The sequence below is a fragment of the Zalophus californianus genome, chromosome 11, assembly GCF_009762305.2.
Source record: "Zalophus californianus isolate mZalCal1 chromosome 11, mZalCal1.pri.v2, whole genome shotgun sequence".
NCBI classification, from domain to species: Eukaryota; Metazoa; Chordata; class Mammalia; order Carnivora; family Otariidae; genus Zalophus; species Zalophus californianus.
The window spans coordinates 74,318,764-74,340,560 of NC_045605.1; the positions used below are offsets into that span (position 1 = coordinate 74,318,764).

At 46.8% G+C, this 21,797-nt stretch overlaps 1 protein-coding gene across 1 annotated transcript; it reads right to left on the bottom strand.

The window, feature by feature from the left end:
• Window positions 1–5,551: 5,551 nt before the first annotated feature.
• DBX1 (developing brain homeobox 1) lies at window positions 5,552–9,654 on the bottom strand. The gene is made up of 4 exons (XM_027578062.1): window positions 9,288–9,654; window positions 8,545–8,646; window positions 6,397–6,599; window positions 5,552–5,908 (listed from the first exon to the last, which is right to left on the bottom strand). The coding sequence occupies exons 1-4, from the start codon at window positions 9,652–9,654 to the stop codon at window positions 5,552–5,554; spliced, it is 1,029 nt and encodes a 342-aa protein (XP_027433863.1).
• Window positions 9,655–21,797: the final 12,143 nt, after the last annotated feature.

Consider the following 21,797-nt stretch of genomic DNA (forward strand, 5'->3'; position numbering starts at 1 on the left):
CTATACAATTACTCCTGTTTCCAATTGCACATCTGTATGAAGACAAATTTTCTTCATATCACAACAGATTAAAGAAATAGATAAGAGAATCCAGCAGTCTTCTCTTCAACCAACCATTCAAGAGATTTGCAAAAAATGTAAAACAATGGTACTCTTTTATTTTTTTTGTTTTGTAATATATACTTAATTTTCATAAACATGACATTTACATTGCTATTTGATGAAATTGTTCTAAAATGAAGTGATGAATAAATATTTTTCTCAGTCTCAATCTCTTATACAGAAAATATCAACAGATAAAACCCATAGTTACTAAAAATCTTTTAGATATTTCAGAGTGTAAAGGGGTTTTAACACCAGTTGGAGGATCACTGGTTTAGGCCACAGAGAGAGGGCTGGTGGTGGGGTGGAAGACTTAGGAGCATAATCATGGTTTTAAGGAACCATTGATTTTTTTTCTTGTCCTTCAGAATATTAAAAAGCATAAAGCTGTGTTAGAGAGTTCTTATTGGTTGGGGTTTGGTTAAATGATTTTTTACCAGATTAGTCAAGGGAGCAGGATGGTGTAGTAGAGTTAGGTGAACCTGAATTTGAATTCCAGCTCAGGTAACCATGGGAAATTACCCAAACTCCCAGCCTCAGTTTTGGCATCTGTATGTGGGGATAATAGTATCTACCTTGGATGGGTTACTGTGAGGATAAAACTCATTTTATGAGTCTTTACTACTTAAAGTGTGTACCATGAACCAACAGGTGGTTAGCAATGCTGCACAACAGAGCCCTGAATTTTGATCTGCATTTTGATGAGATCACCACCTGGCAGAATGCATCCAGCAGAATGCCTGCCTGCCACACATTTTAGTATTTATTTATTATTCTTCAGCTGATAGATAACAACTATTTCAGTCTTTCAGACTAAAGTAATTGGGTTGACTTGGAAAAACACATTTGGCCAGTTTATTTAGTCTCTTTTTCTTAATTATTGACCTAAGTTGTCCTTCAACTCATTTGAAAGATGTATAACTTCCAGACTTATGGTCTAGACTCTAGAGTGTTTCTGTCTGTCCTTTTAATTTATTTATTCACTCAACACAAATCAAACACCCACTATGTATTAGCTACTATGCATGCCACTAGGGAAACTATGCAAAATGGACATGGTCCTCACGCTTGTGACACTCAGCTGAAAAGGACACGAAAATGAGCCAAAATATGGCATGTTGTAGTTCTCAAGATGTAAAACTTTGTGAGTATCGGGGAGTAGCGTATACTTTTTTAAGAAATCTGCAGAGCAGTTTTTTTCCTTTTCTGGGTTTTATTCTCTTTTTTTTCCTCCTCTTTTTCTTTTTTTCCCAAATTTGAAAGTAGTTGTTTATTAACTGACCAGATTACGAAAAATAATCATGGTGGATACCTTAGCTCATCCTTCTGATAAGCCTATTGATCTGGTCTTCCCTATGGCCAGCATCTCCACCTTCTGCAAAATGGGCGATATTTTTCTTCACTCCCCCTGGTGGGGAAGATCATCTGAAGGGCCATAAGAAGTTGTTTGCTTCTTTGACACGTTTTCCAACAGTATAGATCTCGTGAATCAGATCCTCCATGCAGATGATGCCATGTTTACCAAGAGATCGAGCAGTCAATGTGTTCTCTGTCAGGACAATTTGCTTCTTGTTGATTTTGGCTGTAACCATGCCTGTGGATCCATTCATTCACTGACTTCCGGTTTGGGTCCCCTCGTGCTCTCTATGGCTCCACAATCCTTAGCATGTTAACTGAAGCCTTGGTAAGCCTAACAAAGTTGCCACTGATGATCTGGCAAAGGTGAAGAAGCTACAACACCTTTCAAACGTTTCGGCTCTGATCCTGATGACAAATGCCAGTTTGGGTTCTGCAGGTACGTAGAAGTTGCCAGCTTTTCTTGCCATCCTACCCATTCGAATCTCAGTACTGAGCATCTGCCTATATTCCTTGTGGGAATGCTTAGCTTTTCACAGATAAGCTCCCTCCTTGCCTTTCGAAGCATCTTTTGGGCAAACTTCTTTCTCAGATGCTTGATCTTCAACTCTGCGAAATTCCTTGGCTTTTTTTTTTTTAAGGGTTCCTGGCACAGCAGGAACCTTCTTTTTCTGCTCTTCTGCACCTTCCCTGATGCTACCTGGGGAAGAGAAAGGTCTCTCTCTCTCTCTCTTTTTTTAAAGATTTTTTTATTTATTTGACACACAGAGAGAGAGCGAGAGAGGGAACACAAGCAGGGGGAGTGGGAGAGGGAGAAGCAGGCTCCCCACTGAGCAGGGAGCCTGATGCGGGACTCAATCCCAGGACCCTAGGATCATGACCTGAGCCAAAGGCAGATGCTTAATGACCAAACCACCCAGGTGCCCCTCTCTCTCTTTTTTTCTCAAGTAAACTCTAACCCCAACGTAGGGCTTGAACTCATGACCCGGTGATCAAGAATCGCATGCTCTACTAACTGAACCAGCCAGGCGCCCCATTAACTTTTCTTAATTTAGAAAAACTATTTATATCATATAATGCTTCTTGCTTTGAATTCTACATTTTATTATGATAATATTGCTTACCACAAACTTTTTTCATTTGGTCGTAATTTTGATCATTCCTGAATTTTTAACTCTTATTTTTCCAATTTACTTAAATTAAAAAATGTATTTTAACTGAGATTAAAAAAACACATGTAAAATTTTTCATCTTAATCATTCGCCGTCCAGTAATGTTAGCCCTATTCACATTGTTGCACGACAAATCTTTAGGACTTTTTCATCTTGTAAAACTGAAACTGTGCCCATTGTACAACTCCATTTCCCCCTCACCCCAGGCCTTGGCAGCCACAATTCTACTTTCTGCTTCTATTAATTTGACTGTGTTAGATACCTAATATAAGTGGAATCATATAGTATTTGTCTTTTTATTGTTAGCTTATTTCACATAGCATAATGTCCGCAAGGCTCATTCGTGTTAAGCATGTGACAAGATTTCTTTCCGTAAAGCTGAATAATAATCCATTGTGTGTATATGCCACATTTTCTTTATCCATTCATCCATCGATAGACATTTGGGTTGCAGAAGCTATTGTGAATAATGTGAATGATGTGAATGGGACTACCTCTCGGCTATTGTGAATAATGCTGCAATGAACATGAGCGTGCCTCTGAAGGACTTTGACTCCAAATGTAGACACTAATCCATCCCCATGCCTGAAAATAGTTCTTGACTGTAAATAAGAAATGTGGGCTTGAGCTAGCAGGGAGGGAAAAGTGGGCCGCTTCTGCTCAGGATCTCATCTCTGAATGTCCAGGCAACAGCAGAGGAAAGGAGAAAATGCCTGAATCACTCAGAGCAAAGAGTTTCTTGTCTAAAAGATTGTATGCCTACCATATACAGAATGCCATGTGGAGGGTTTCCTGGATTAAGATAATTATGACAATGAGAATTTTTTTTTTCAAGTTCCCAGGATCATGTCTAAACAATAATGAAAATAGTGATCACCAGTGTCAGGAACAGGCCCAGCAGGGAAGAATATCAGAACCCTATCTGGAGAGAGGCCTTGTGTTCTTTGGAAAGAGAATTACACAGAGAATAGAAAAATTCAAACTTCAAGTACGATATAAACTACTGAAATTTAAGCTTAGCAACGTTTCTCCCCCCCTGGCTGTTGGGGCATGGGTTAGGATAATAAAGAAATGTGGGTCTCTGTGGCTAAGAGACCAATCTCTTAAAGCACACAGAAACCCTTACCAGGGTTCTACCTGATGTTCTTTGCTTCTAAGTTACTGGTTAAATGAATTGTTTCTGTTGAAAGCTAGTCTTTAAAGAAATTTAGTTTCACTTGGGCACCCCAGAGTCTTTATCTGGGCTCCCAAGTCAGCTGCAGATGACATTCCTAAGAAAATCAGTTTATATACAAAAGTCAAGAGCAACTTTGGGCTTCCCTGGGGACTAGGAATTATATAAGCCTTCAGAGAGGGAAAGGAAAAGTATGATAAGCTTGAACCACTTAAACCGCCTTTCACTGATCTCTTTTAGTCCATCATTTCAGTTCTTAGAGAAGAGGAGAAGGATTACTGCAGACTGAACTTGTTGGTACCACTTTACTGGAGCTACTTGTCACCATAGCAAATACGGTTATTTATGGTACAGGTAAGCAGAAAAGGCACTGGCCCAAGAATTGGAGATGGGTTCTAGTTCTAGGGTGGCCACTAAGCAGTTGGGTGGCTTTAGACATGTGCCATCCCCTCTTGAATATCAGCTTATTTTCTATAAATTCCAGTAGCACTTGGACTAGAAACTCCATCCCTTTCTGCTCTGACACTCTGTGAATTAAGGAGATCACTTGACCACTGTGTCCATCCTACTTTTTATTTGGCATTTGTTCATTTGGTACATATGTACATATATAAAAATCTGTACAAGGTAAAAATACAAAATAAGTATTTCTTTATAAGTTATGCAATTAAACAGCTACCTTTTTAAAGTTTAAAAGCCATTGCAAAAGAGAGAGAGAAGAAAGTCTAATCAGTCCTTTATAGTCATTCATAATAACATTGGTATAAAATATCCATACAACACATGTGTACAAAATAGTGTACAGTTCATAAAAGCTGTGCAAAGACAGCAAAGTTCAGTAAAAAACAAAATCAAAATCAAAGAGGCTTGAGGGTTCTCTCTCTGCTCACCTCATGCCCAGTGCTCAAGAGCCTTGCAGGTCAGTGAAATCTCCCCAGAAATAATAAAAGGGCACAACGTAGAGTGCTTGGTGCATATACTATGGATACAGAAATTATAAAGAAAAAGCTTTAAAACATGCATACAGAAATAGAGACTTTTCCCTCAACAACTCACTTTTTGCCCAGAAAGCATTGAGATTATGACAGAAAAGACTCAATATTTATGTTGTGCCTTAGACCAGAAGGTAGGGTGTGTGTGTGTGTGTGTGTGTGTGTGTGTGTGTGTGTGTGTGTGTGTGTGTGTACGTTAAAAAAAAATACTTGAGATTTCTGAGGGAGCTGCTATGGAAAGACTGGGTTGCCAGAGTCGCTGGGTAGGAGACCCTCCAACCTAAGATAGGGAGGTGGCGGCATCTAGGAAGTCCAAGGTCTTGGAGTTACACACTTAGGACGCTGTGACTCCTAACTCCGTTTCCTTTGCCATTAAGAGTGTCCTCCCTTATTGAGTTGTCACTGCTAAAGACCTGCAGAGCCTGGCTCACAGCTAAACCCAGGCTATGGGTGTGAACACCCCCACTGTTTAAAATAGCTTGCAATAAGCAAGATAGGAGCTCCGGTAGAAAAGTTAAGGCTGGGACCGAAACCTAAGTTTCACTTAACGGGGAAAGAGCTGTTGGGAGGTGGTGTGGGGGAGGGAAAGGCCGTTTTGGGCAATGGAAGGGGCTGGGGTGTCCTTGACGAGGAGATGGTTCTGCAAAGGGGAGTGGCAGCGTCTGGGCAGCAGGAACTGAGCGGACATGCAGACGGAATCCCGCCTCTTCAATTTCAAAGCACTTCTAAACAGTACCAGGCCGAGGGGCGGGCTTCTAAGACACGGTGATCTCCTCTTCGCCCTCCTCATCCTCCTCAGAGTCGGAGAAGTCCGAAGGCTTGCCGGGGCTGCTCGAGTGCGCGGGCGAGGCGGGCAGCGGTCCTTCCAGTCGCGGGTCCCGCAGATGCCGAGGGTCGGGGGACGCGTGATAGACTAGGCGGTGGCGGGGGCTGCCCGCGCCCTCGTCTTCCTCCTCGTCGTCCCCCGGGCCCTTCTGGCCCACGTCGCTGAGGTCCGGGTGCGGATTGAGTTTGGTGGGAAGGGTCTGCTCTCGGCAGCCCCCGCTAGACAGGAGCTCGCGCTCCTTGGAGTTCCGCCACTTCATGCGTCGGTTCTGGAACCAGATTTTCACCTGGGGCGCGGGGTAGGGGGGGGGGAGAGGGGGACAAGCAGAGGTTAGCGCAGGCTCTTCCCGGCAAGGGCCTGGGGGGAGGGGCGCCGGCAGGACCACAGGGGTGGGTAGGAGGCTCTGTCCTTCTCCCCTTCCTTGCCTGCTGCCCACGCCCTGAAGTGGGTTCAGGTGGCTCAAGGCACTCACCCTACCCTCATCCCCTCCTCAGCTCCTCACTCCTCTAGCCCCATCCTCTGATCTCCGACCCGGACGGCCGCGGGGGCGGGTGGGGGCTGCTGAGCCGGGCGGGGAGCGCAGGGACTGGGAGAGAAGCGGGCTGTCCCGAGGAGCCTCAAGGAAGCTGACTAGTGCACGCATTCCCTCTCTATTCCTTACTTTCCCCATCCGTACTATGGGACCTAACCGGTTTCAGAGAACCCTCCCCGTTGTAGGATGCGCGGGGGAGGGGTGAAGAGTGGGGGCTGGGGCTGTGGGGAGACCACCCTCACTTGTGAGTCTTTCAAGCCCAACTTGGCCGCCAGCTTCTTGCGGTCGGGCTTGCTGATGTACTTCTGCTTCTGGAACATCTTCTCCAGCGCCTTGCGCTGCACGTCGGAGAACACGGCTCGACGCAGCATGCCCCGGCGAGGTTTGCCGCGGGCCGCAAGCGGCCAGGAGAAGGTCCCCGGGATGGGCACGACGCTCGAGGACGCTGCGGAGGGGTAGGGGTGGGGGGTTACCAGTGAGTGGGCGGTGTCCCGCCGAGGCCGCAGCGTCTGCCCCTCCCTAGTGGCCTCCCTCGGTTTTTCTTTCTGATCCCTTCATCTCTTTAAAGCTCCCCTTTTTCTCCTCTTGGAGAATAGGGCAGGAACCTACAAACCTGCGAGTGTGAAAGGCGCTTTCCGCCCAAATAACTTTCCCTTTCAACCAAGCAAACCCGGATTAGGTAAAACCACGGAAACACAGAAAACAGCCCCCACAATAGCCCGCTTCGTTTTTCCATTCAATGGTCTCAGGGGAACAGTCTCAAGGGAACAAACCTGCGTATATCGGCTAAAATAGGAACAGAAAAACATAAATTACCAAAATAAATATAAAATATACAGCGGAGGCCACTGGGTTTCCCCCTTAAGCTTTTATCACCTTGGTGGCTTTTGCATTCTTTAGATGAAAATGAGGTGCTTTACTGATTTGACAGAAGAAAATCCGCTTTGGATTTTTTTTTTTTGAAAAATCCAATCAGCATTCATCTTTTTCATATTAATCTTTCCTCCCCTCCCCCACAAAACGTAAAGAATTCGGCCCGAATACATGAAAAGTGGCAGCTAATTAGCACATTGACCGCTCCCCAATGGGTATTGGCATGATAAAAAGGGGGAGAGTTTTGCTTTAAGGGAGGAAAAAAAAACCCAAAAAGAAACAGAGACTCTAATGAAGCGTGAATGGTAATTGTGTAGTAATGAACTAACAGAAAAAGACTGAGGACAAGCAGCGAAAGCCATATATTACTGGGACAAAAGAGATTTACACTTTCAAACTAAACACAACTGCAGGCCAAGACCATTGGGAGAATACTGATGGCAGAGGCTTCTCTTCCCGGAATCATTTTCATTAAATGGACATGAAAAGCTATTTATAAAGCTCGGGTTGTTTTTGTTAGAGCATTGAGATGAGGGAGAAAGGGAGCAAATTCCATTAGCAGCAGCAGCATGAATGGTGGTTGGGGGCTGTTGGTGAATTCTCTCTCCCCCTTTTAAAAATCAATTGCTTGTTTCTTTCGCTGATATTTGGGAGTGTTGTCGTGGTTTTACCCATCCCCCACCGTCCATGCCCAGTTTCTCTTCTCTTTAGAGGCTCTCCTCTATCGCCTGAGTCTTGACCCGTTGCAGAGTTTTTGAGCTATAGTTTGAGTCACCACTGGGATTGCAGGATGAAAACCTCCTGTAAACTGTGTAAGGTGTTTCTCCTTTAGACTGGGACCCGATTAGGGGCTTTCCCTCGGACTTCTTATTCTACAAGCTCAAGGTCTTTAAAAAGATAAGGCGATGGGGGAAGGGTCTGAGAAAAGGTTGGGAAATCAGGTTGGAAATAGAAGTTTGGGGTTGTGGGAGGATCTAGTCCTCCCTCCCCCTGGGCGACCCCAGGCATCCCACACAAGAGGGCACCCCATGTGGTCTTGTGAAAAGCCCGAAGCCCTGAATGAGTCTTAAAGAGAAATTAGCCCCGGCTGGTAGGTGTCTCTCGGCGGCGTGGAGGGGCGAGGGCCGATCTGTGTGTGGCTGCCCGGAGGAGCTGACCAATTGGTCATGGTGCTGAAACCTTTGTGGGGAATCGTGGCCAAGTGCACTGACTCTGTGGGAAAACGGCGGCGTGAAGGGATGCCAACAGCTCCTCGCCGGGAAGGGAACCGCCTCAAATTGGGACCATGACAATTCCTGCTAATTTGTAGAGCAGGGAATTGGTGCAAAGTGTCAAGCAGTCACTGCTTGTGCTAAATAGGGCATCAAATTGGCGCGACGGATTCGTGAATGTTGTACGCCTCGCAACCTCTGAACCAGAGCATAACCTCGAGGGGTGGACGGAGAAATATGGCTTCGGAGCAGGGAGCGACAGGCTGGGGCTGGGGCGCCGCCCCCAGGAAGGGGGACGAGACCTACCTGGGAAATAAGAAGATCTGATAAAAGGCTGGAAGGAGCCTTCAAAGTAGGGAAAGGCGAAGGTCTTGGGAGGAACGCTCTGGAGCAAGGCGGGGGACGTTTCTAGCAGAGAATAAAGGAGGAAGGAAAAGAAGGAGGGAGACAGAAAGGGAATTTGATTAGGTACTTGATTATTGTACAGAACATTGAATACATGATATGATTAACCCTTCCACTGGCTTCAAAGACGTCTTCCTCAGTGTTTTGACAGAGTAAAAGAAATCTTTTCCTAACATTGTGCCATCTGTGGGTATCCTCCCACCCTCCCCACCCCCACACGAACCCTCCCCCCCCACCTCAGAATCGGCCCCCTGTCCCCAATCTCATCCTGGGCACTAGCGAGATAGGTAGTATTGGGGAGGGGAAGCAAAGAATTGCAGGTCCATAATACTAGCTAAGCTAGTAAATATATTATCTTGGGTTTTAAAAACTGGCTTCCGGAAGTTCGAGGGCAGAAACACAGATACCTAGGGGCGTGCGCTCTCTCCGACTGCAGGTGCTCAAGTTCATTATGAGGGTGGGGCGAACCTGGAGCTTTTCCCGGGAATTGGCTGGACCTAAGCCTCGCATTGCGCTACGTGAGGCTTCGGGGATCTTGCGTAAGTATGTGCGCCGGTGTGTGAGCGGGTGCCTGCTGCATACAGGAAACCGGAGCCAGAAGGACTGGCACCTGGACCGGCCCTCAGCGTTTTGCGTTCACTTACCGGTTCTGGGCGCAGAGGAGAGGATGGCGTTCACCCCAAACTTCAGAAACGTGGGCTCGCTGGCAGGGGAGGCGGCCGTCTGAGGTGAACCGTCTGGTCGGCTGCCCGGACCCGGGGAGCCCAGGTCTGAGGTCCCGGTGTCTGTGAGAGTCGCGGGGGCCCCCTGCCTAGGGGGCGACATGCTGGCGGTGGGTAAGCTGCGGGGCAGGTAAGCGGGAGGCCGGCTGATGCGAATCAGATCCTCCACCAGGAAGCTCGAGTGGCCAGAAAACGCCGACTGCAGGGACTGGGGCAGCGTTAAGGTGGGCGTGGGGCGCAGGAGGCTGGGGTACCCGGCGGGGGGTGCGAGGAGGCCGGGGAACATCATGTTAGGCGCGGGGCGGGCAGAATAACCCTTCTTCCAGTGGCCGGAGGGTAAATGCCTCGCTTCCCGCCCCTCCCGCCCCCGCAGTCCCCTCTCTCTTGGGCAAACGTCTCCAAGTAACGATCCCACTTGGGCGTCTGCGAGTCCTCCGTGGTCCTCCCGTCGAGGTGATGGTTTTATAGTGGCCCGCCCGTTAAAGCTCTTTGAAAAGTGACAGCTCTGACAATGAAGTTCAACAAAGTTCTCCACTCGAGCTTCATTCGCCGGAGGCTCTGGGCGCTCTGATTGGCGCAGGGGTGCAATTTATGATTGGATTAGTCTTCATAAGCATGGCCCGCACAATGGGCTGGCAACAAAGGCTGGCGCGCATCAATTCTGCATATCGACCGCCTCTTTGCAATACAGTGCGCCCCCAAAGCTCTCGCCGGGAGTTTTTGTTCCGAAGCAACACCCGGGCTAATTAAATGCCTATTTAGAAGTTTCAGATGACATCTTGCCTCATAGAAAAGGAATTATTTAAAGAACGCACTAAATTTATTTGCAGCTCCCCTGCTGAGCCTGGAAAATAAATCAATAAATATTCATAGAAATTCATCTCCAGGCAATCAGTAAAATAACCCTCCCCCTTGTGGGGTGGGCAATGGAAAATTTCAAGTCAGTGAACACGAAAATATACTCCCTTCTTAGGTCTCTAGCACTACACGCTACTCCAGCTGAGGCATAAAGCAGATGTGAGGGGTGGGTAAAATCAGTGTTTGTGGGGTGCCATTCTAACAACACAGGGAGATTGGAATTGATGCTTTGGGGTTATTGGTTGTGGGTCCATAAGGATGGAGGAAGAGGTCTTGGCTTGAGTTATTTCGTGTCGGGAAACTAATGGAGTTTGAGAGAGTTGGTAGATACCTGAATGATAAAATGCGTCTCCTTCTGCAAACTCCCAGCAACTTGGAAAACAATTTTCAGCGACATTTCTCTTAGAAGTGTCACCAAGAAGCACTCCGCAGCTCGCTCGCCTGGTAGAGGATCAGAGAGCAGCAACGCACCAGGGCTAGGCGGCGGTATTCCACTTGCACAGGGCTTACTCCTGCCGGAAGCAGCCTCAAGCCAGGCGACCTGAACACTGGAACGCTACGCTGGCCCCTTTCCAACCTCAAGGAGCTTTCTGCAGTTTCATTTGTAACTTACAGCCTGGACTTTTAAAACCATAGCAGCGAAGGTTGAGGGTTCTACCCACTGCTGGGCGCTTAACTCGGCCAAAGTTTTGCAGCCTCTTAATTAACTGCAGTGTACAAGCGTGTGAAAACAGCGCGAAGAACGCCATTCCCAAGAATGCTGGCCCACAGTCAGGAGAGTCTATGCTTAATCTGGGGCCTCAAATGAGAATCTTCGTGGAGACTAGTCCTTCCCTTTACTCTGGTTTGGGGCTGGGGTGGTGCTGAACCTCGATTCCCGTTTCTCTGTTCGGCGAGATAACAGATGTGTTAAATGTCCCATTCATTTCTTTGGTGTGGCTGAACCTCCCCAAAGAGAAGTGTGCAGCCCCGCCAGGCTGCCCTGATCCTATTAACCATGAACTAACTGTCACCTTCAGCTGGTTTTCCTTTTTGCTTTTTAACACAAAGCTTTCTCAAAAATCTTATTAACCAGCTTTATTTCTCTCGATGGTTTTGTTCAGGGCGTTTTGTGTTGATGATCTCCATGTCGCTGCTTTAACCATTCAATAAAAGTGCATCTGCGATTTATATCACATTAAACCAGAAACGGAGCCCGCTAAAGCTCTCCCTTGATTCAAATTAAAAAGTTATTTAGGGCTGGGCTCTGGAGCCGAATTATAAGGCTCAAAGGTGACGCAAGTATGGAGTTTCTGAGCCCAAGACGCTTATGGAAGCGTACTGGGCGGCAGGCAGCCAAAAACCTCTAAGGAAAGGAACTTTTAAATAAGTGGCTATTTAAATATGCGAAATGCATTGCTCGAGTTAATTGGAGTCCCCTGAAACGGTCGAGGGACATCTGTGACGAACTTTGAAAGTTTCTCTTTTTGAAGTTTTGCAATAAAATAGGGGAGCAAACTCTAAACTGTTTGAACGCCTGCACTTTAAGCTTGCCACAAGACAAAGTTTTCCATCGCTATCAGTTCCCCACTACCCTTGCCCCCAACTGCTTTCTGGAAGCTGGGAGACCGGCTCTGCTTTTTTGCATTCTCTCCCTCCAACTCGTCTCAGGTCCAATTCTCCTCCTCCCCCCCCACCCCTTTCTCCTCTCACTCCCTCCCTCTTTCTTTTCCTCCCCTCCTGGAGCTGTAGCCAGTTCTTGAGTTAGAAGAAAGTTATGACTACAGGTGTTGAATTACCCATCAATGAAGCGCTTTCCGAGTCTTCCAGAGGGTCGGAATAGCGCCTCTGTTTGCAGGGTCTTTCAGAAGGGAGGGGAGGAGCGCTAAGAACGCAAAGCCAGTCTGGAGCCCTCCTAGCGCCATCCTCTTCCCTAGGCCTCTTCTCCTCCTAGGGCATTTCTCTGGGTGTAGTTTTTAGTTATTATCCTGCCTACTGACACGCTCTATGCGCCCTCCACCACCAACACCGCGCGCGCGCGCGCACACACACACACACACATACATCCCGGTCTTTCTGCCTTACTATAGACTAACTGCTGCTAACTTCTCAGCTTTTAAAAAGGAGCCCTGACATTTTGGAAGCAACCCCTTGCTGCGATCCACGTGGACCCTGTCTCCAGCGGTCTGTCTGCAGAGCCCCCTGAAGCATTCCTAAGGCGCAAAGAGGAAAAGTGAGGGTGGGGCCGAGGGCTGGCCGCCCGTGAAAAGGCAGAATAAATCCTAAGGAAGCAAGAAATCGGACGAAAGGATCTTACTTTAAGTGATCTCCTTGAACGCGTCTTTTCAAACCCCGCGATAGCCTAGGGGGCTGCGCGGCGCGGCGGCTGCGGCTAAGACCTGTGACTAATGCCGTTTGACCTGAGCCCATGGGGTTTTGTGCGTCCTGTCATTCATGGTAATGTCGTTATCTTCAAGTGTATTTCAAAGAAGTCACTCACGTCCTCTCTCCCAGAGCTGGGTTGTCTATTTCTCTTTCAAGGGAAAAAACGCGAGTGGAAAAGTGAGAATCGGGGGCCCTGGCTGGCGTTAAGGTCCTTGCCTGCGCCACGGGCGCTACTGCTCGCTGGGGGAGCCCGCAGCTGAGACGGCCGGGACTCCTGGGGCCTACGAGACCAAAGCGGCCCGAGCCTCCCTGGGACTGTAGGGTGGGCTCTGGGGATTTCTTTCCTCTCGGCCAGTGGAGAGCCGGCGGGTCCCAGCCCCACGCGCCGCCCTCTCCCAGTGATGGGGCCCTCCGCAACCGGCAGCACCCCCGCTAAGCGCAGGCCGCGCGGAGGGAGGCCAGGGGCCTACGATGTAGAGAGTGGCTTAAGACTCCGGGCTTTCCGAAATGTTAACGAGCGTTAAGTTCAGGAAGGATGGGACCCCAAGGTAGTTCTTTGCAAGGGTTTGAACCCCCAGGCCGCGGTGCTCTGGGGTGGAGCTGCCAAGGCTTGGAGCTCGCCTTGCAAGTTTGGCCGGCCGCGGGGCTTCTCGGGGCCTGGGGAAAAAGAGGGAGCTGACCGGCTAAGGCAAAGGAGGAGGGCGAAGAGGTTTGGGCTGTAAGAGGCTGAAAGAGCCTTCTAGTTGCCCCAGCCCTCCAGGCAAGCCGCTCTATTAAGACACCTCTAAGGGGTTCATCTTCAGAATAGGCCACAAGGAACTACCAGCCTCCCCAGCCCTTTCTAGCGTCTCCCCCCACCCCTCATTCCTTTCACAGTCACCCCCCCTTTTTTTCCTTGAAAATCCTTCTATTGTGCCAATCAAGCAGATGGTTTGCAGGAAATATAGCTTGGCCTTGCTGACCGAAACTAATTTTAACTAGCTTTCCAAGCCTGAAACGTTTGTTTTGCTCTTACAAAATAGCCCCCAAAACAGCTGGCAAGGGTGAATTAAACCCATTAAAGACACATTTATAAGAAATTATATTCACATAGATTGCCTGAACCCCCTTGTGCAGCCTAAGAGGGGAGATGAGCGCATTTAAATGAAAATGTCGCCCAACGCTCCCCTCCTTAACGTAGCCTGAAAGTCTCAAAACATTTTACTAAATAGATTAACTTGACTATTGTCTTGCATCACATTTATCAGCTTCATTAAGTGAATAGCTGAACAAATATATTACGCATGCATGAAAAGCTCTTTTTCGAGGAGCCTCATTGTATCCTCAACCCTGACAGGTGGTTAACTGTGTGTTGTGTTTTTTTGTGGGTTTTTTGTGTTTTCTTTTTCTTATTCCTCTTTTTTAACCCGAAGAAAGAGGATCTGTGTAGAGCAGCTCGGCGCTTACTTTAACTCGGGGCTTGGACGCTGTGGCCCAACGATATTAACACGGTGAGGCGTCGGTACAGGCGATTTCAGCCCATTTAAAATAATCAAAATTAAATTTAGATGAGCCAGGCCTTGAGTACTTTCTCTCTCCATCACCACCACCCCCCCCCCTTTGTCTGGGAAATCAATTTTGTCTTGTTACTTTTCAAAGCTAATGTTTGCCTCTCTCGCGCCTTAAAAATAAACTGCCTTCGCTTTTCCTTACTTGACCAGCTCTCCTCAGACTGCAGATTTAAATATCCTTTTAACTCACATTTGGATCCATTTCACTTTACTGGGTGTCTTTAGGGACAGTCCTTGTCTCCTGGGTCTCGCTGTCCCTGTGTGTGAAACGAGGGATTGCCCTAGCGAGCTCTTCATTGGCCCTTTCAGATCTGACCTTCTAAAGTTTAAAAATGCTCAGCTCTTTGTCGCCCCACCGCGGGCCCCATCAGGCCACTGGAAAGACCGCATTTCTGGGTGCCAAGGGCGCGCCCCGAGCGGAGGGAAGGAGCGCCCAACGCGCTGCAGGCTTCAGGGCAGAGCGGCCAGCCCGGGAGGAGTGCGCCGGCGCGGTTTCTGCGCCCCGGGTCTCGTGATCCACTAGGTGCGGAGAGTAAGCCCGGGGGCCCCCAGGCCCGTGTGGCCCTCCCGGGAGCCCGCCCGGCTTCGCCTGCAGAGCGCGCGCCTCTTCGGTACTGGTCCCGCCAGTAGGTGCGGCCCGCCGCCAGGTGTGAAGCCGGTGATCCTCCCCGACACGCTCCCCTGGTGCTGGGCGGCGCCTTTCAGCCGCTCTAATTACCCGCTGCGGCCCCACAATGAACCCTTTCCGCACCGCCCCGCCGCCTCCGCACCATGCGGCCCCAGCTCTCCCTCACCCCCGAGCCCTTGCCCTAGCCTCACGCTGGAGCTATTGATTTCCTGTCCCAGAGTCTTTTTGGGTAGAGAGGCTTGGATGAGGGTGAAGTTGGCTAACGGGCGCTGGGTGGGAAAGGGTACAGGACCTTTCTCTGGGCCTTAAAGAGCCGCTTTTGTCGACGGTGGGAGGGAGAAGAGAGTATGAAATCTATTCCGCCTTCTTTGCAGTCCCCAAGGACTCCGGGATGGGAAGCAGACGCCTCAGAGCGAGGCTGGTTTTGTGTTGGGGTGGAGCTGGCCCCTGGGGTGCGGGGGCATTGGCGGTCTAGTGAGTTGGGTGACAGATCCTGGAGCCATGAACTTGCCCACCCCCCCACCGCCACACACACACACTTCAGAAACAGGGGACTCCGGAGAACCCTGGTCTAGTTTACTTTGAGTGGGTGTGAGAAGTCGGTGTTGCAAGGTTTAGATCAATCTTCAAGCTACCTCCGGGGCTTGTTATCCTGTTATTAAATCCCACCTTGTCCAACATTTAAGAGCCTGCAAGGGAATAAAGATGTTTGCCTAGGCACTGAGATACCCTTCTTAGAATCCCAGAAACAGAATCTTTCTTCACCTTCTCCTTTTTCTTTCTCTTTATGTAAAACAAAAACAAAAACAAAAAAACAGTGTGTTTTAAAACCTAGAAGGAAGAGGAGTCATTTGTAGATTTAGGGACAGTTGGTTGGGGTGGTAGAGAGGGAAATAATCCTTGTTTCTAAACATCCCACACCTTTCAGCTCATTTTCTCTGTTTGAAATTTAGAGATTGCTCTTTTGGGACAAAGAGGCATTTTTCAAATCCAGATACCCACGAGAAGATTAGAGGTAAGACTACTAGTTCTTCATAATGTGGTGAAAATTACTTTTAAAAAATATTTTTCTTCTAATTTGATTTGGTCAGAGGAGAATCCTATAGGATAGGAAGGCAGTTTTGAGTCATGTGTCAATATTTGAGAGGAAGGTGTTCTGAGGTGTGTGGGCCTCTAAGTTGCTGGAAGTTTGTGGCCCCGAGGCTGAGGTGGTGCTAGAGGTTATTTCAGGAAAGAGAGAAGGAAAAATCCCCTAAGACTTTCATCTGCTCTGTGACTCTGCTTAGTGTAGGGGAAGGAGAAGGAGGCATAAGAGAATGTGACAGCCCTCTTACATTGAGAAGGGCTGGGGACAATAGACGTATCTGAGGGTATTACCTGTACTGCACAAAGGCCTTAAGCCAACTGCCATCTGCAAGAGTTAAACCCAAACGTTCCCTTGCCTGTTTACCCTCATCCACTGTCAACCTTCCTCTCTAACTGCAGAGAGAAAAAGAGATGGTTATTCCACAGAAATGCCTTCCATTACCCTCCTGCCAACCTACTCTCCATTCTATTCACATTCCCACTGAGTTCAGGCCTCTCCTGCCTCCCTGGTGGCAGTATTAGTTATTATTCTCTATTTGCCCTTCCAAATCTACTTCCAACCCTTCTCCCCCTGCTTTGGCCCTAAGATGCTGGCCTCTAGGGAATGCATTGACCCCAGGATACCTTGCTGGCTGGTTTCTTCTCATTGGTTTCAGTCCAGCGGGGGCAATGGCACCAAGTCAAGGGCAGGCGGAGAGAAAGGTCGGGCATTTATTGCTATTGCTTTCTTCTTGCTGTGTTGAATTTCTGTGAGTGACTCCAGCCACATCTCCCAAGCTCCCTAGGCTCTGGCAATATTATCTTGCCAACCTATTGCCCGTTCAGGTCTAGAGATATAATGGGACATAATGGCTTCTCACTGTTGCTAGTCTTTGGGTACATTAACATCTCTTCTTTAGCCCTGTAACCCTGTCCACACTTCTGGAATTGGTTTCTTTCTTGGAAATACTTGCTGCTGAACTCCTCATCAATACAAAGACCTTGTTTTTCATTATTCTATCTTCAGTGTCCTCTTTACCACTGATTCTTTCAAATAGTGCTCATTTTTGGGTCACCTGGCTGGCTCAGTCTGTAAAGCATGTGACTCTGGATCTCAGGGTCTTGAGTTCAAACCCCATGTTGGGCACAGTGTTTACTTTAAAAGAACAACACAAAATATCAAATAGGGCCCATTTTCGGAAGCACCCTCTCTTGGCCTTATGTCCATCACTAACAACTCCTTCTGACATATTTCCTCTAACTTTGGTGAGGCCTGAGATAAGATCGAAGGGGGAAGCCCGTGGCACACCCTACTTCACTTCCCGTGCTGACTCCGTCCTGCATCACGAATGGTCATGCCTCCAAGAGTGTGGACACCTCAAGCACATGTCCAAGATCCCTCCACATCCTTGCATGCCTAACAGTGGCCCCTGAACTATGGCTTAGGCTTAAGGATGAGCTTGCTAGGGGCACAGTTGACTCCTGGAGAGAGAGACGTAGGAAGAGGCTTGTGTAGTCTTTGATCACAGGTTTGGTTCCATTTGAGTAAGGAATTCCAGAGCCTAAAAGGGAGTGTGCAGGCTTTAGGTGAGCATGTCCCCTCAGTCATGTGGACATAGGTGGAGCTGGAGGGGAGACAGACTGGGGCCCTCCTTAAAGTTCAGGGCCCAGGCCACTTCGCTGTCTGGCCAGGTCTAAGCATGATACTTTTTCCCAATCAAACTTTTTCAACGCAATGTCTGCCTTTGCATTCTCTTATTCTTGCCATCTCCATGACCTTTCTCAACCTGGTGCCATCACATTCCACTGAAAAGGCTGGGTCAGTGTCACTGATGTCATCCCTGTGGGCATAGTCAATGAACGACTCTTACTTGGCCTGCCTGCAGCATTTGTCTCTGCATTTCTCCCTCCTTCTTGGCCTCACGGTTTTCTTTTTCCTTCTCAGACTGCTTCTTGCTGTCTTTATGAACTCTCTTTTCTGCCTTTACCCCTAAGCGTGTAATGTTATTCTGGATTCTGATTTGGGCTTTTCTCCTAGTTACTGAGATTATAACCTATTTATTCTATCCCTGTTGAGCTCCTTGCTCTTCCCCAAGTGTGCCCTGCTCTCTCAGACCCCACATTGCCTTTGTGCACACTACTCTTTCTATAATCTCTTTGCCTGGCTAACTTCTGCTGCTTGGAGAAGATTTGGCTTAAGACTTACCTCCTCTGTAACCCTTCTCTGATATGGACTCTGAGGTCTGTACCCCTTGGATGTTTTCTTGTAGTACCTAATACCCCTTTAATCATTGCATTCATTACCTTGTATTTAGAGTTGCCAGATCAAATACTGAATGCACAATTACATTTGAATTTCAAACAAATAAATATTATTTTTCATGTATGTATGTCCCAAATATTATGTGGGATATACCTATACTAAAAAAGCTATTTATTGTTTATCAGAAATTTAAATTTAACGGGATATTCTGTATTTCTATTTGCTAAATCTGGCAACTGTACCTACTGGAATAATTTACACGTTTGTTTCCCCTGTAGACCGTAGACTCATTGAGTGTGGGCACCGAATCCTTTGACTCTGTGTCCTAGTGCCTGGCATATGGCGTGCATTCAGAGACTATGTACAAAGTGATGAATCCTTTAAATTCTGGGAGCATTCTCCTATCTCACCTAAAAGGACATTTCCTGCTCTAAAGTTCAGTGTATTTTATTCACTGATCTCTCTTCTAAACTCATCTAAAGTCTTATCATGCAAAGCTCTTCTTTTTATACTGTTTAGTACTCTAGACAATAGTCAGATTGGAAAGCTCCAGATTTTGCCAGAAGACTGTCTCATCTCCATTTGTATTCCCCGGGCCAGGCTTCTTTGCTGATTTGAATGATTAGGTGATGACTTGTTGGCCATCACTGGATTGGTTGGTATTGTTGGCCATCAGTAGACATTCCCAGTGAGTATGCTTAGTTGACTAGATATGCTTAGTAGAGAGCCAATTCCATAGCACAGGAACCATGCACAGGGTCACACATATATACTAACTGCTGGTCTCACCGCATTAGATGAAATAAATGCTTAATTCTTATACTGTAATTGATGAATGCACTGGCAGATCCTTACCCAACCTTCACTTAGGTTCTTAGACAGAAACTATATGTATAAATATGTATCTTAATGAACTCATCACTAAGAGAAATTATGTGATCCAGAAAGCAAAAAGTTGCTACTCTGGTAACTGGTGTTTGCCATAAAAAGGGGTTCCAGCTTATCTTTAGGCCCTGGGTACTAAATCAGCTGACATGAGTCAGAAGCCCAGCACAGGGTGTAGGGTATCAGAATTGGTTAACTCTGATGGAAAGGAAGATAAGGAATTTGGGAATCTCAGAGAAAATGCAGAGATGTCCATCTTATGATCAGAAAAAGAGTCAGAGTGTAGACTAGAGCTGCACTGTCCAATTCAGTAGCCATTAGCCACATGCGAGTATTCAAATAGAAAGTAGTTAAATAAATAAAATTTAAATAATTTAAATAAAAGCTTAACTATAAATAAAATTTATAGTTCCCCAGTCGCATTAGCCACACTTCAAATGTTCAATAGCCACATGTGACTACTGGCTACCATATTGGATGGCACCGATATAGAACATTTCCATCATTGCAGAAGTTCTTTGGGCAGCATTGACTAGAGTTCCTGAATATGGGACACCGATGCCAAGAAGCTGAGGCTGTTGGCCTGGGGGAAGGGAGATGACAGGGGTATGACTGCCATATTCAACGATTTGAAGGGCTGCCAAGAGAAAGAAAGTAAGTAGCCAGTTCTGTGTTACTAGAAGGAACCAGAGAGAGGAAGGATGCATACTCTATAGCAACTAGAGATTTTAATATGTAAATCATATCTTATCACCCCATCCTCTCCTTCAATCAACAAACATTTACTGAGATTCTACCATGTACCAACAGGCACAGTTCAAGGTCTGGGAATACTGGGGTGAACCAGACAGAAACAGCTTGTGCCATTCTGGGTCTTCCCATTGCACTTAGGATGAAATAGGGATGGGTCCCTCCCAGCCCCTCTCCCCTCCCCTCCTCTACCACAGTTTTCTTCCGCATTCTCTTCCCTCCTCTAAGATGCCAGGCTTCTTCTTATCAGTGTACTTTGCATATATTTTTCTGAATCGTTTGGTTAACTCCTGCTCACTCTCCAGATTGCAGTTTAAATGCTACTTTCTCATCACTCGGTTTTGATTACCCTATACTTTTACTTCTTGGCATTCTACAGAGAGAGAGGGAGAGGGAGAGAGCATCCATTTTCACTTTACTAGCTTGGGTCCAGTTACCCAACTTTCTATTCCTTAGTTTTTTCAACGGCCTCATCTAAAATGGATATAATAATCCTTACCCTAAAAGACTGAAAAACGTTTATTGCTTAGAACAGTAACTGGCCAATATTTATATACATAAGAAACTTAGTGCCCTTTCTTCTCAGGAAACTAAATATCCTAATTCTATGCCCAATTTTCTTTTAAATGTCAGTGAAGGACATTTAACGAAACAACAGTGACAATGACACAATGATAATGATAATCATAGTTTGCTTTTTTGAGAACTTATTGTATGCCTAGTACTGTATTAAGTATTTTCCATGCATTATTTAAAATAATCTTCAAAACAGTCTTATGAGGTGGATCCTATTATTATCCTCACTGATCTACAGAAGAAGACACAGAAACCTAGAGAAATTTAATAACGTAACTATGTTGGCTTTGCATTGTGTCAGCCTGCCTAGGCTAATACTCCATTTTTCAGAATTCCCTTTCCCACATGGTCCCCATTAGGATGGGCCACCAAACAGTCTTGAGAGATCTGGAAGGTGGAAGGAGAGCAGTAGCCATCTTGTAGCCGGTCAGCTGGCTCACCTCACTGGTGTGAGGCAGCAGCTGGGCAACAGGTGCTCCGGGGTCCCCAGCTTGTTTGACTCCTGAGCCAGGGGTGTGTGTTTACCTCCCTGGAGAAGGGCATTGGCTTTTGCAGGACATCCACATCCACAGGGTCAGACACAGCGGGGACTGATAGAGATTCCAGTCTGTTTGTGGATTCCAGCCTGCTCTTGAAACATAGCTGTTATATGGTATATTGCTTATTGTTTCTGCTTCTCTGATTGAATTCTGATGCACAGTGAGTACCAGAGCTGAGGCTTGGAACCCAGTCTGACCCAAGGACCTATGTTCATAACCCTTATTCTGTACTGACTCAGAACCAACCTCTTAAGAAAGTTTTGGAATTTTGCAGGTTGACAAAACTAATCTGTGGTTTAAATCCTAGGTCCGGAGCCCTCATCTTCTGCTTTGAAGTACTGTGGGGATTAAGAAATCATTATACTTAGAGGCGAAACTGATAATCAGAGGGCATTTAGCAACTGATAAAATTTACTTTAGTTTATAAAAATTGAAAGTTCTACTTCTACTACAACTAGTAATAATGATATGAGTATATATTTAGCATTTACCAAATTTCAGGTACTGTTCCAAGTGCTTCTGTATCAAGTCACTTGATCTTCACAAGAATATTAAGAAATAGAAGCAGTATTTCAAACACCTATTTTATTCATAAAAGTAGGTATTAGATTTTTTAGAAGTGAACTTTGTACAGGCAGGGGACCCAGAGTTAGGGGAGCTCTTGTTTCCTGCTCTGAGGTAGATATATATGAACCACAGGTCTATGTTGGCTCCATTTTGGAGAGTATATATCCAAAGTGCTCAGCACTTATCTGTCAGCTGAGATACTTCTGGCAGCATTAGCAAAACACACATTCAAAAATAGAGGAAATTACGAAGAGAGGTTGTTATAAGTTATTATTTCATAAAACAAGAGTTCCAGAAGCGCAACAGGACCAGAGTTCATTAATTCATTGTCTCGTTGATATCATCAAAAGCAAGGTTCTTGGGGGTGCCTGGGTGGCTCATTTGGTA